This window comes from Phacochoerus africanus, chromosome 14 (genome assembly GCF_016906955.1).
Source record: "Phacochoerus africanus isolate WHEZ1 chromosome 14, ROS_Pafr_v1, whole genome shotgun sequence".
Classification (NCBI taxonomy): domain Eukaryota; kingdom Metazoa; phylum Chordata; class Mammalia; order Artiodactyla; family Suidae; genus Phacochoerus; species Phacochoerus africanus.
This window is the reverse complement of record NC_062557.1, coordinates 13428030-13442049: the sequence shown is the minus strand read 5'-3', so window position 1 is coordinate 13442049 and position 14020 is coordinate 13428030. Positions and strand designations below refer to the sequence as shown.

At 53.3% G+C, this 14020-nt stretch overlaps 1 protein-coding gene across 1 annotated transcript; it reads right to left on the bottom strand.

Moving 5' to 3' along the window:
• Positions 1 to 2175: 2175 nt before the first annotated feature.
• On the bottom strand, positions 2176 to 13539 carry CACNG1 (calcium voltage-gated channel auxiliary subunit gamma 1). Its single transcript, XM_047758355.1, has 4 exons — positions 13125 to 13539; positions 4651 to 4725; positions 3376 to 3513; positions 2176 to 2930 (listed from the first exon to the last, which is right to left on the bottom strand). Exons 1-4 carry the CDS (start codon positions 13366 to 13368, stop codon positions 2704 to 2706), a joined length of 684 nt encoding a protein of 227 aa, XP_047614311.1. The 5' UTR covers positions 13369 to 13539; the 3' UTR covers positions 2176 to 2703.
• Between the last annotated feature and the right edge of the window lie 481 nt (positions 13540 to 14020).

Sequence of the window (14020 nt, the reverse complement as noted above, 5' to 3'; positions counted from 1 at the left end):
TCCCTGGCCTTGACCAGTAGGTTAAGGCCCCGGCAGTGCTGTGAGCTGTGGTATAGGTCGCAGAGGTGGCTTGGATCTGGCATTGCTGTGTCTGTGTGTAGGCTGGCAGCTGCAGCTCTGATTCGACCCCTAGCCTGGGAAGCTCCATATGCCCCAGGTGCAGCCCTAAAAAGACAAACAAATTAAAACAAAAGCACAAACAAAAATCCTCACCCTTAGATATTATTTATCTTGACTGAGTCGCTAGTCCAGGCTTTGCCGCCTCCCTTACCTCATGGGATCTGATGGATTTTAAAAAGTGCGAGTGTTATGAAATCTCGGGATTTGATGATGGTTAAATGCATCATGTCCAGTGAAGCACCAGAAGCCATGGGTTTCTGCTGCTGACTCCCCACTTCAGAGCCACTCGCGCTGTTGTCTTGCTGTGGGAACCTCCTTGCTGAGCTCTGCAGTGAGGACCAAGGGACACCCCACATTCCTGAGCTGGACCCAACCAGAACAAGACTGACCAACCGCCCATCCCAACCTCCTTCCCGGCAGGCATCAGTGAGCAGGTGGACAGGGGAGAAAAAGACGTTTTTGGTGGGTTTCTTTGTTTTTCGGCTTCAGGGTCTATTTTGCTTGGTTATCTTTTCTTTCCGCAGCAGAAGCTGGAGCTGCCTCGCCTCGGTGTGGCGCCTGGCAGCTGCCCTCCAGTCCTTTTGTCTGCATCGATGCTCTGGGCGTGCTCACATCTCTCCAAAGAGCTAAAACTCTGGGGAACCAAAGGTATTCTGGAATGGAATGGAATATTCAATGGCTATTCCATTCAGAGTGGGTTTGAGTGCTAGAAATACAGCTGTCTGTGTGGAATTACAAAATGCACACCAGTCTAATTCTGCTGAAAGCAATCATCATGAAAATACAAACCAGAGTCCTGACCTGCAAAATGGATGGGCCGAGGGCACCTGTCTGCCTCCTTGCTCATAAGCCGTGGCCCCAGCTCCCAGGCTGGCTCAGACTTTGATTTTCCTCTTCTCTTACTGGGAGCCAGGTGGCTCTCGGGCGCTGTCTCTGCATCCTTGGGACAGAGTCCCATCATTGGCTGTGCAGCCTCTTTTTCTCGCCTGCTGCTGGTCCTTCTCTGTGGCGCCCACAATTTGATGCCACCCCATTTTATGTCACCCTGGCCTCCTTCACCCTTTGTTTTGTTTCCTTGTTTGTTTGTTTAGGGCCACAGGTGTGGCATATGGAGGAAGTTCCCAGGCTAGGGGTCAAATCGGAGCTACAGCTGCTGGCCTACACCACAGCCCACAGCAACATGGGATCCTTCACCCACTGAGCGAGAACCCACATCCTCATGGATACTAGTTGGGTTTGTTATCGCTGAGCCACAAGGGGAACTCCCTCTCGACCCTTTGGGCTTCGCGACCACGCACCAGGCACCCGCACTTGCCCTGACTCAGAAGCAGGCTGTGCCGGGTTCCTTGTTTGTCCCCCAGGCCCTCCGAGCGCAGCCCAGACCCCTGAGATGTCTGACAACCATCTTTGCAAGCCCCACCACGGCTGCGACCCAAGGGGAACACCCATCTTCACCATTTAAAACTATAAAAACCATTCTTAGGAGGCAGCGAGCCCCAACTCGACCCATAGGCCACCAGTGTGCTGACCCTTCTCTGCAAGAATGAGTCCTACACGGGCCTCTGTGCACGGTCAAAGCTAGGAGCCAGAGGGCCCCTCTGCCCGCTGGGTCTGACTTAATGTCTCTGAGGGCTGGCGGAGTACCATGGGGTTTTGAAGGCAGAAGAGCATAAACTCTGACGCTCCGCGTCTAGCTGCTAAGCCCTGCTTCCTGAAGTTCTTTGCAACCAAAATCCAGCGTCCGAAATCAGACACTCACGGCTGCGGGGCAGGCGTGCCGTGTTAGCCCTGGATGCCTGGCGTGCCGGGCACTCTGGACGTAAGCCTTTCTTATTTTTAACCCCCTTGCCTGGTCAGATGGCCTCTGACAATCCCAGGGCCCAGAGATACAAACGGGAAATCAGAACCGCTACATGTCATCGGTAAACAAGGCCTCCTGTCCCCCCTTGTCCCCAAAGAAGTCCTCAACATACCCCGGGGACATGTCTTCCTGCTTCTTCTGGGTCCCCTGGGCTGTGGTCAGGAACCTGTTTCTAGGCAAGGCCAAGAAAAAAGCAAGTTTCTGGAGAGATTTTATTTCAAACCACCGTCAGATTCTACCCAGTTAAAAAATGCTTCTCAGGTCTCCCAGAAGCCAAAGAGGGGAGGTTCAGGTCACCGGGGAAGGGGGCATCTTGTCACCAAGAAGGACAGAGGGGCTGGCTATTTACACAGGTGGACACCCGGAACTGGCAAAGGGGCTACAGAGGACAAGGGGAGCCAGCCGATCAAGGAGCCTGAGCCCACGGGGACAGCCTAGAACCCCAGTGAAAGGTCGGGGCCCTCCTTTGAACACCTGTGCACCTGCTGGCCCTGCCTCCCTCCCCCCTCGGGCAGGTCTGGACCATGTCCTCTCTCTGGATTCCCAGAGGTGCCCGTCACAGCCTGGAGGAGAGCTCCGGCAGGGAAAGCAGCAGCGGCCGCTGCAGGGGGCCAGGTGGGAGCAGGGGAGAAGTAAAGCCCCCCCCTCTTTTCTAGAATGTTCTCGGCTGGGCTCAGCTTCCTGAAGGGGAAGTCCCGAGGCTCTCTGGGGCCCCAGGAGGGCTAGTGCTCAGGCTCAGCGTCCATACAGGACTCCCAGGGGTACTGGGGCATTCGAGGAAGGGAGAAGAGCAGGAGGGCGATGCCGCCGAGGAAGAGGAGGATGAAGGCGGCGCAGGCGCAGGCGAAGGACCAGCCGTAATAGTAGTCGATCCAGACGGTGTCCTCGCTGTCAATCATGCGCTTCACCGACTGGCGCATGACCTCCACCGAGACGAAGATGCAGAGACCTGAGGACAGAGCCGAGCTCTCAGGGGCTCGGGCCCCCGCCCCCGCCCCCCCTCGTGGGGTCTGCAGGGCTCCTCCTGCGACGTCAAGGGGGAGACCCGGCCTGGGGTCGGGGAGGGAGGAGGAGGCCAGCGACACCTCCGCTCCACTGGGGACCCTGCAAAAGGGAACCCTTGGCCTTTAACGGCCCTCGCTCCTCCATTTCCTTAGTGCTCTTTTAAAATCAAGTAAAAGTTTTGTTAGTAATTGGCGTCCTCCCTGCCTGGAGGATTTCAGGCTTTGTAAGAAACGGACACCACTGCCAAGATCTGCCTCCATCCCGGCCCACGGCCAGGCACTGAAGCCCTGGTCAGTCTGCCCCGGGGTGGAGCCTGGGAGTTTCTCCACGCCCAGATGTCAGAGCATCTGCCCAGACCCGGGGCACAGGGACAGGCGCCCTCGGCGTACCCGCGAAGGCGTAGAACATGGACGCCGGCCTCAGCAGGTAATCCCGCTTCTTCCTGAAGGACAGGAGCCCGCAGATGGTTCCCAGGATGATGAAGCCGAGGCTGAAGATGGCGATGGCGGCCGCCGAGATGCTGTACTCTGCGACACACAGAAGGGGCAGAGACGCCCCCAGGCGCTTCAGAAGGGGCCTCATCCCCTGCACCTTTTGTCCTTGCTGGTTGTGCCTGCAACCAGGTCAGCGAGGGTGCCACATCCAATGATTCCCATTTCCCAGGTGAGAAAACTGAGGTTCCAAGAGCCCTCGTTCAAAGGTAGGTAGTGGGTAAGGGGTGGGGCCAGGATGTTCTCCTGAACGAATTCCTTCTCCCAGGTCTTCCAGGCCCTAAACTGAAGTTCCTCCCTCCAGGGGCAGAGGCCCTGGAAGGAGGCGGGAAATGTGTGGCAGGAGGCCTTTCAGGAGCAGAAACCTTCCTCTGAGTGACAGGTCAGAAGGTGGCACTCGGCCTGGGGATGGTCTGTCCTGGGACTGACACGCCGCCTCTGGAAGGAGGACAGAGTGTGACTTGTTACCCAGCTCAGTATGTGAGACGATCTGTGTATGTGTCCGAGTGGGTACATGTGTGTGCCTGTGTGCGTGTATGCAGGTGTGTACATGCATGCATATTTGTGCATGCATGCGTGTGTGCATAGGTGTGCATGTGTGCACGCCTGTGCTGTGTGCAGTCGTCTGCACCTGTGCTGATGCGGGGCTGTGCTTAGGCCAGAGGGGAGCCCTGGAGCCCCATGGTTCCCCAAAGGCCCCCCCAGGGCTCGTGTGCTCCAGGGGCCCCTCCTGTTATCCGCCGGAGTCCCCACCTTCTTTGATTCTCAGAGAGGGATTTCTACTCAGAAGGGCTCCCTACGGACTCTGACCCATTGGTCCTGAAAACCATCACCGGGATCTTGCGTCCTTGTTTCCAGAGCTCCTGTCGCAGCAGCATCCCTCGGGCTCTGTGGGAAAATGAGCTCCTTCTGCCACTTGGGGAGCTACCAGGAACCATGTCTTTTACGAACTCGCCTGAGCTCTGAGGAAGGGACTCTCAGGAGCCCTGGAGACGGAGGGCAGCTGTCTCGGGAGCACAGAGGGTGCCCAGGCTGCTGCTCAAACGCATCGGGAGGGGCTGCCTGGTGTCAGAGTGGGGACGTTGGGGCTTCAGTGCCAGGTGATTTTCTGGCTCAGCAGCGTGTGACGGGAGCCACGCTGCCACCCCCTCTCCCATCTCCACGCGGGCTCACCTTTCTGAGTGGTGACGTGGAAGATCTCTGAGGTCTCGCCCGGGTTAAAATGCCTGAAGTAGGAACAGTTTTTCTCTGCAAAAGAGGGAGACAGCCTATGAGTCGAGAGAAGGGGCCTGCAGCCGGGGCAGCATGGGCTCAGCAAGAGAAGGCGGGTGTGAGCCCCCTGGGGAGGGGGGGAAAGGGCGATTCTGACTGGCTCCCTGCTCCCCCAAACCTGACTCTGGGTGGAAATAAACATGTCTCTGACCTTCACCCACAATTTCGGCGTGAAAAGGGGGTTGCATAGGAGACTGGCAGATCTTCAGGGAACTCAGGCTGACTGAGTCCAGGGTCAGAGAGCACTGGGGTACTGGGCCCATTAGGCAGATAGGGTAACTGAGGCCCAGAGCTCACGTTCTATGTTAGGGGGTGCAGGACACGTGGTCAACCAAGGGCCAGACAGTGGTTCTCAGCCAGGCCTGATTCTGCCTCCAGGGGACACCAGGCAATGTCTGGAGACATTTTTGGTGTCACAGCTGGGCAGGGGCTGCTACAGGTGTTAGTGGGTAGAGGCCTGGATGCTTCTGACCATCCTACAGTGCACAAGACAGCCCCCCACAGCATATAATTATCTGGCCCCCAAATGTCAGGCGCCAAGGTTGAGAAACCCTGGATCACAACCTCTCGAGGGTGGGGTTTTATCAACATTCAGGCCCACCCTGAAGCACTGAGGGTGCCCTAGGAAGCAAACAGGGTTTTTCAAAAGCATTCCAGGAGATTCTGAAGCTCAGTCAGGTTTAGAAGCCAGACCCCTTAAAATGCTCATTTTCTGGGGAGCATTTTCTGAGTGGCCGTCTCTGGGATCTGGATCTGGATCTGGGTGAAGGGTAGAGAGCCTCTAATCAAGGGACAAATGTGACTATCTCATCATTTCATCAGGCCCTTGACACCTGCGGCCACAGAAGCAGCCCAGATAAGGCCTCTCAAGGAAGCTGCCTGGTCCACCTGATTTGTGTCAGAAAAGCCATAGCCAATCCATGTTGGCAGTGGGACCAAAAATCTGGATTTGATGGGGACAGGGGAAGAACTCAAAACAGAGAAATTCATGCTGATTTTCAATATAATGTCTCTTCCGTTTTTCTCCTGTAAACTCTCTAATAACTCAGCACACTATAGAATCAGAGGGTGGTCTTATCGCTTATTGGATATAGTTTGATAGTCTTTACTCCTGATTTAGGAAGTAGATGACTGGGTTATTTTATACTATTTTGTTTCTTAAAAAAAAAAAACTAAATTAGGTTTTGTTTGGGTGAGACCGTTCATTGAATTATTTTTCCTGTGGATCCTTGAACCTCTGTAGAGAAATAGCTCCACTCCCGGTTTAGCTGGCATCTGGTTTGTGCATTCATTCATTTCTTTACCTTCGGGCTACATTCAAATTGTCGCCAGGTGATTGATGCCTTGTTTCTTTTGGAAGCACACCTGAGGTGCTGCTGAAGCCAGAGTTTTCACTGGGGTGCAGGCCTTCCTTCCGTCTGACCCATATCAGCTCCTTGCCATTGAAGCCTGTGGCCTCCCACTCTCCCCGCTCCCCCAGGGTCAGGCTTTTTGCTGCTCCCCCAGTTGAGGATGCGCGTGACCCCAGAGACGGAGCCTGGTTTAGCAGCAGTAAATGTTCCTCTATATTTAAATCACGTTCCTTCTGAACTGAGTTACCTGGGTGTGTGGCTGCCGCTGCTGACATCAGAACTGATGCTCTCTCACAGCTTCTGGTGCTATTTTAAAGCATAATGCCACCTTCTTATATTGGTTAGAGTATTAGCTATAGATTCTCTCGAATCACTGCTTCAAAATGGCTCGTGCAATGTCGCCGGACTCCCAGTGTCTCCCTCTGGATAAAGGAACAATTTCTGTTTCATTCTTTCAGGGCCAATTTCAGGTGTCATTGAAAACCCTCTAAGAATTGGCGGAATTCAAGTGTATTTCACGGTCAGCTGCCTCCCTGACTACTCACAAGCCGAGAGTTAAAAGCCTTCGGCGCCGAGGGCCTAGAGATGAAGGCCCGTGGAGAGCCTGGCCCAGGCACAGCTGTTTGGCACAGGGGCTCACCCGGGCTCCTCTCGCGCAGGTAGTGTTTGGGGTGTCACCTCCCACCAGACAGACACCAGGCTTCATTCTGGACAAACCACTGCTGTGGCGCATTTGCGTGAAAACTGCCTTGGCTCAGACCGCCAGGGGAGGCTGTGTGCCTGGGGTAGCCAGTCTGCGGATTCTGGGGCGCAGCAGCGGGGTTGGGGGGATCTTCCCCCTTGGTGGCCCAGGTATAATCTTCCCCTCCCTCTCCTCCTCTATTATTTGCTCTCACACATGGGGCCACTCAGGGCATCTGGAAGTCTCAGCTTCTCTCTGATGTGGCACAGTTAGGGCTTGAAGATGGATGGGCTGACCCCGTTTCTCTCTTGGACTAAGCCCATGAGGGAGGCTGGTGTCTTCTGCACTAAACCAGGAGAAGCACTGGCCCCAGGGCCTGTGACTGTCCTGGAGACCACAAGCCCTTTTGTGGTCCCCAATGGCCTTGGCCGGGGCAGGGGCGTGTCAGACCCAGCCTCAGCCTGGACACGTCCGAAGCCTGCAAGATGCTCATTCAGGATGAATCAACTGGGGCATCTGCCAGTGTCACTCAGGAGTTGCCCAGGGTCCTGTTGAGCTCCACCCCTTTGTACGGTGGCCGTCTGGGTAAACTGAGCATCAAGGGCAACTTGAAAGGAAGGCCATGCGAGATGGGCCCTGTGTAGGCCACCTAGTCGAGGGGAGAGGGTTTGGAGGGGGGGGAGCAGTGACCAATTCTGTGCAGACTGCAAAGATTCTGAGTCTTCTCGCCGCTGCCTCTCTGAGGTCCCTCCACGCCCCCACCCACACCTGGCCTCCATCCCACCTGCACAAAGCTCAGGACCTGCAGCTCCGGATGGGCTCCAGCCCCTTCCCCAGGCAGAAGAAGCCAGTGCTTTGGACCAAGTTGGGGGAAGTACACTGCCAGGCTGATGATCCGGGACTCTACTTCGGAATTCTGCAAATGGCTCACAGTGACTTGAATATTTGTATTCCTTTTTTTTCGTGTGTTTCCAAAATGTCTACCATGAACAGTCCTAAGACTCAGTGGCCTAGCAACTTGAAGTGGGTTAGTCCTTAAAAAAAAATACAGTAAACTCAGCCCTTGGGCTTGACTGGGGTTGGACTATTTGGCTAACCACATAATCTGATTAAGGGAATGACTCTGCAGAACCATATCTGTGCCCTTTTGAAGAAGTAGAACAGAAGGCACATTTAACTCCAAGCTGAACTGGAGTTGATACAGATCTTTCTCTGATAGTTGGAACTGTTTGTATGATTAGGGCTGCCTCTGGGTTATCACTGAGAATGTGTCAGGGTACCCAGTGCTGGTTGATGCAGACTTTAGTATATTTTAAAAAGTATCTTATGGATTTGCACAAAACCAAGGGAACGAGCGCTCTACGTACGGGTCAGAAGAAACATTTCATCATCTGTTACCTGCATCAGTGCCAGAGTTGTCTTCACTCTTTTGCAACACAAGTTCTCGATGCCCCCCAATAGTGGTTTCTCTGTGTTCCGTGTTCCCCCATCCCTCTGATTGAAGACTTTGGTAAAACAGATTGGAGTCATCCTCGGGACCCGACCCCAGAATTTTAGAATATTTCTATCGTTTGGGGTAGGGAGGGAGTCTAGTTATGGCTGGAGTCTCCAGCCATATGGCTCTTGTGGGTAGAAAAGGGAGACCCTGAAATTCTTGAGGTCAGTCGCATTATATGCTTTCAAATGTCCCCAGTCCCTGCACCAAGTACCAGAGGAAAAAATTTTAGGGGCACTAGGGAAATTGGGCACTGGGGAAGGCTGCTTCCTTGTGCTAAAGAGGCAGAGCCTGGAAGAAACAACATGCCACCCAGCACACGGGCAAGGGGTTGACATTATAAAGGCTCATTTGGGCTTTCAGATAGATGGCCTCTTCGGACACCTGGGGAAGCCCCCCTTCTCATTCTGGGGACACTGGAGTGGACCTCCGATGTTCATGCTATGCATGGCAGTCCTTCTAAGACTCTTGGTTAGTGGAAAAAACCACATTAGACCGTTTGTGTCCTCAGAGCCTCCAGCGTTCTGTGGCTGGATGGGATGTTGAAAAGTCCCTTCCGTTGCAGCAGCTCTTGGTGCAGTGGTCTCTAAACCATGGCGTGTCAAAAATTGGTCTCATGCATTTACTTGGGTCAGCAGCTTGCGGAGCTATGTTTGTGTGCATAGTGGAGAGTTTGGGAAGAGACTGGAGAGCAAAGAGGCTGTGGATTTGAGAGCCGGGTGTTGAACCTCTACTTGTGAGTTGGTGACCTTTGAGAAGTCACTGTGAGCCTCAGTTTTCCCATGTGTAGAATGAGAACCACTTGTAGACTCAGAGCCTCCTCATTGGATTGCTGTAAACTAGTATTTTGTAGCAACTAAGGTGAATTTTAGGAGATGCCTTCTGGCTGCTCTGCCATGGTCATCGTGCAACCTTGGTCAAATTACTCAACCTCCCTGCTTCTCTGTGCTTTGTTTTCTTTATGTGTAAGATTGAATGATGATAATAGTATGGCCCTCATAAAGGATTTTTTGAGGATAATATATATATATATATCGATATTGATATTGATGATATTGATATAATGATATGTATATGTCATTCCACTGTCTTCTGGCCTCCATGGTTTCTAGGGAAAATAAGCTAATCTTATTAAGAATTTCTTCTATGTGATGAGTTGCTTCCTCTTGTTACTTACAAAATTCTCTCTATCTTTCAATGATGTGATTACGACGTGCCTAGGTATGGATTTATCCTATTTGGAATTCATTAAGCTTCGTGGGTCTGTAAATTAGTTAGTTTCATCAAATTTGGGAATTTTTCACATAGCCTTCCTGCTCCTCTCTCTCTCTCTTTTTCTGAGACTGCCATTATGCACATGTTAATACATTTGATACTGTCCCCATAGGTCGCTGAGGTTCTGTTCATCTATCGTCCTCCTTTTTTTTTCCTGTCTGTTCCTGAGACTGGCTAATCTCAGTTGACCTATCTTCAAGTTCACCGGTCCCTTCTGATTTTTAAAAAAATTATTAAAAATTATAGTTGATTTGCCGTGTTCTGACTTTTCTTCTATCTGCTATTGAACCCCTCTAGCGAATTTTTCGTTTCAGTTACTGTACTTCACGATTCCAGAATCTCTACTGTGTCTTTTAAAAATAATTTTTTTCTCTTTACTGATTGGTGTTCTCTATTTCACGAACTATCATTCTCATCTTTGTTTTAATTCTTTAAACACGATTTCTTTCCATTCTTTGTAGCTAAAATAGCTGATTTAAAATCTAGTAAGTCCAATGTCTGGGCTTCCTTAAGGATCTATTGGTTACACCACCTCCCACCTCCCTGAGCCCCCCCCCCCCGCCCCCGTCCCACGGATGGGCCACACTTTTTTAGTGCTTTGCATGTCTTGTAAGTTTTTTAGTTTAAAATGTAAAATTTTTACATTTTAAAAGATATAACGTAGCAATGCCGGAAATCAGGTTTCCAGTCTCCCCCAGGGTTTGTTCCTGTGGCTCTTTGCTTGTTAAGAGGCCTTTCTGAGTTAATTTTGTGAAGTCTGTGGTCTTTGTCATGTGTGGCCACTGAAATCTCTGCTTAGTTTGGTGGTCAGCTCACAGAGATTTCCCAGAAGGCTTGGAACCAGTACATCCCCAGTCTTTACTGAGGGGCTCTGAGCTAAGCAGAGAGCTGAGCACTCAGTTAAATAGTCTATGTTTCTGCCTTAGCCTTCTTTTTTTTTCTTCTTTTTCTTTCCTTCCTTCCTCCCTTCCTTCCTCTTTCCCTCCCTCCTTTCTTTCCTTCCTTCCTTCCTTTTTTTCAAACAGCTCAAGATAAGCGGGAGGGGAGAGCTTAGAGCCTTCTCAGATCTTTCCTGTGCAAGCACATCGCCCTGTGGCTGCACATGGCCTCCTACATTCTCAAGAGTGTGTTGGAGCTTTTCCAAAGCCACCTATCTTAGTCTCCACCTTTTTGGTTCGCCTAGTTATTATTTACTGCCTCAGGTAGTTGCTTTATGAAAAATTGTTTCTAATTGTTTTCAACAAATGCCCCCTGGGGAAATGACTGTTCCCACTGGATGAGCTCAGGTCAAACAAAGACAGCCTTGCAAGGGGGCACTTCCAGGGAACCACCAGACACATCAAATAATGATGGTCTTCTGGGGATGAGGCTTTGAAAGAGATCCAGTCCTGTTTTGTCCCCTCTGGTGGCTACCAGCCTGCTGGATTTCACTGTGATGGCAGGCTATTGGTTTTCAAGGCTACGACAGAGTCGAGGAGGGGGGAACGAGAAGAGAGCAAGTTAAGACACTGTTCTTATTGCAGTCCACCCGTTTTTCTTGAGTAAGCACTTGCTGCATTGCTGCAAGACTAGTTCCTTTCCAGAATTCTGAAAAAGTTTGTCCTGACCATTTGGGCCAATGTTCGCACTGTTTTTATGGAGAAGAGGATTTTTGGAGGTTCTTAGTTGGTCATTATTTCTGATGTCATCCAAAAGGAACACAGGTTTGGCAGACAGCGCTCTATGTGTGTTTGGGGTCGTTGGGGTCATCAGAAAGTGAGAGTGCTTGTCTGAATTTTCCTCCCTCTGGAAAAAAGGGATCCCACCGAGCACAGGGGGCGTGGGTGTGGAAGAGAAGGGAGAGGAAAGAAGGCAGACATACACTTTGGAAGCGTGTAGGGGGTAAGGCAGTGCTCACAAGGAGGGAACATATGATGCCCTCTGGACCAGGATAGGATGGTGTACAGAGAGACAGCTCAGCCTCAAGAGCCTAAAGGCCGTGCCAAGCCTGCTGGTCCCCTGTGGCTGGTCCCAGTCTGTCTCTCCTTGTATAGACTCACCTCACGTCCTGCTCATTGGCCCTGTAAACTCACCAGGCTTTAAAAGGCAGGTGCCAAGGACAGGTGGACCCGACCATAACAGTGCGTTCCCATGCACGGCCCCTGGAGAATATCCGCCTTGCCCTGCCCTGGAAGGCTTGGCTGGATGATGCATCTGTTTATGGGTGTGCTCAGCCGTGGCCGAGGGCGTGGGCATCTGGGCTATGTGATACCTTCAAGCACATGGCCGTGCCCGCTAAAGCCCTCAGGCCGGGGACTCTATGTGACCCAAAGACAGCTGGGTATTTACGAGTCTTCCGGGTGTCCAGCGGGGGTGAGCAAGGCAGGGGTGTCCTGGAGCCAGCAGGAGGGGAAGAGGAAGGACAGACAGGAAGGGATGGGGTTTGGGCTCCTTTATCAAGATCTTTGGGGACTTAGCAGTGATTTTCTTGAAGGGCAGGGTTCAAGGAATACCCAGTCGGAGAACAGAGAATAATTCTGAAAACCAGGCGGGACACCACACTCACCCCGGTCCACTGCTAGCTTGGAGGGACATTTGTAAGTGCTGGGAGGGGCTTTGTGTTGCTGAACCCAAGCCCACTATTTTATAGGCAGGACTGGGGCTGTGATGGGCTTTGTCGACCCCCATGGTCCTTCAGGGAGGTTGCGGGCAAGGCTGGCACAGAGCCCGGCCTCTGATTCCCCGCAGAAGGCTTTTTTGTTTTCTCGGCACATGCTCTATTGGCTATGAACGTGGGGGGCTCCCCATTTGCAGAATAGACTCGTCACCCTAATACCAGGTGTGTTTGACAGAGAGCTCACCTTCCAGTGTGTGGTTTGCTCGCGTGGTGGTGGGAAATTGAGAAGGGTATTCAAATCACAGTGAAAGGAAATGCTTTCTAGTTCCGAAGGGGTCCTGATTCAGGGAAGAGGTACAGAAGGACCCACAGTTCTGACAAAGAGGCCAATGGCTTATCTGCAGCCAGCTCCTGCCACACAAACGTGTCCCCTGTACCGTGGCTCAAGGCCCTGCATCCAGAAGGGACCCCAGCTTAGTGTCGTGCTCTGCTCTTGCCAGCTTAAAATTCTTAATAATCATACCAGGTCGTCCCGCATTTTCATTTTGTGCCGGGCCCTGTACATTCTGTAACTGCTCCTGTCTACACTGCAGCCTGGAGGCTGGAGATGGAACACCCTCCCCCACCACAACAGCAATCCCTCACCCTGAGGTCATGGGGCCTGTGGTTGCAGGGGGAGAGGGGGCCTGGCACACCCAGAAGCCCTAGGCCGGCAGACCCCCGGTTTCTTTCTCAAGAAAGAAGACCCCAAGCCCTAGCGAGACAGAAGTAGCCGGAGACGAGAGCCCTCCGTTCACGACCCGGCTCCGGCCCCCAGCACAGCAACGTACACCTCGCATCCTTCTCCCTGGGCACGGGGGGCTGGGCGCAGCTGGGTTCTGAGGCAGGGACCCCTGCCCTCTCTCCCATGGGCAGCTCTTTTGGGGGACGGGGAGGGGCAGGAGGTGGGCGGGGGAACAGGGAGGGGTACGTTACCCCCAGGCAGGGTGATGGGTCCGCAGCTCTTGTCCTTGCTGTCGCCCACGGCGATCCGCTTGGTGCAAATCCGCCAGAGGCCGAAGTGGGCCGCCTCGCAGGTGGCATTGAGGTGCTCCATGTGGGGGCTCAGCACGGCCCAGTGGTCGGTCACCACGGCCACCAAGGCCAGCACGATGCCCACCAGGATGCAGAAGAGGGTCACACGGACCTTCAGGGCTTTGGTCTGGGACATGGCGGTCATGGAGGGTGGGTGCTCGGGGCAGCGTCCTCCTGGGCAGGTGGCAGCGGGGCTGAGGTGGTGGCAGTGGTTGTGGAGCCAGGGGTGGAAGCTAAGTTTAGGGTGCCTGGCCGAGCCAGAGTGGGCCGGTCTTGGGCTGAGGGACGCTGGACGGGGCTGAGCAGCTGCCCAGACGTGTCAAGGGCTTGAGGGAGGCTTCTATTAATGCACATCTCCAGGCGTGTCACCGAGGATGGCCTCTCCTCGGGTTTCAGGGCATTCTTCCCCTCCTGGTGCCAGAAACACGCTAGGGTGGGGCAAAGAGAGAAGGCTCTAGATGGTGGCTGGAGACGTCTCCAGAAGAACAGCCCAAGGGACCCTAGTTGGGAGAGGCGAGGGGCAGGCGGCGGGGACACCAGGCGTGAGAGCAGCTTCCACTCGGGGCCGAAGGAGAGAGGGCCACTGCCAGGCCAGGACAGAGACCCTGGCGGTCACAGGCAGCATAGCCTCGGTCCTCACTCTGGGCTGGCGGGGCCCCAGGGCGGGGCGAAAGGGTCCTTGTCCTGCAGTTCTCGGGGACCCGGGAGCCTGTGGAGGGACATCTTGGGGACGCCCTGTCTGGGGCGTCTGGAGTCCACCACCCAGGCAAGCGCTTTACTTTATTAGTTAAAGTATA

Coding starts and splice junctions, on each gene's coding strand:
- CACNG1 (XM_047758355.1), bottom strand. CDS start 13,368: ATGACCGCCATGTCCCAGACCAAAGCCCTGAAGGTCCGTGTGACCCTC. Junction 4,726..13,124: donor ACCCATCACCCTGCCTGGGG/GTAACGTACCCC, acceptor CCTCTTTTGCAG/AGAAAAACTGTTCCTACTTC. Junction 3,514..4,650: donor CCACGTCACCACTCAGAAAG/GTGAGCCCGCGT, acceptor TGTGTGTCGCAG/AGTACAGCATCTCGGCGGCC.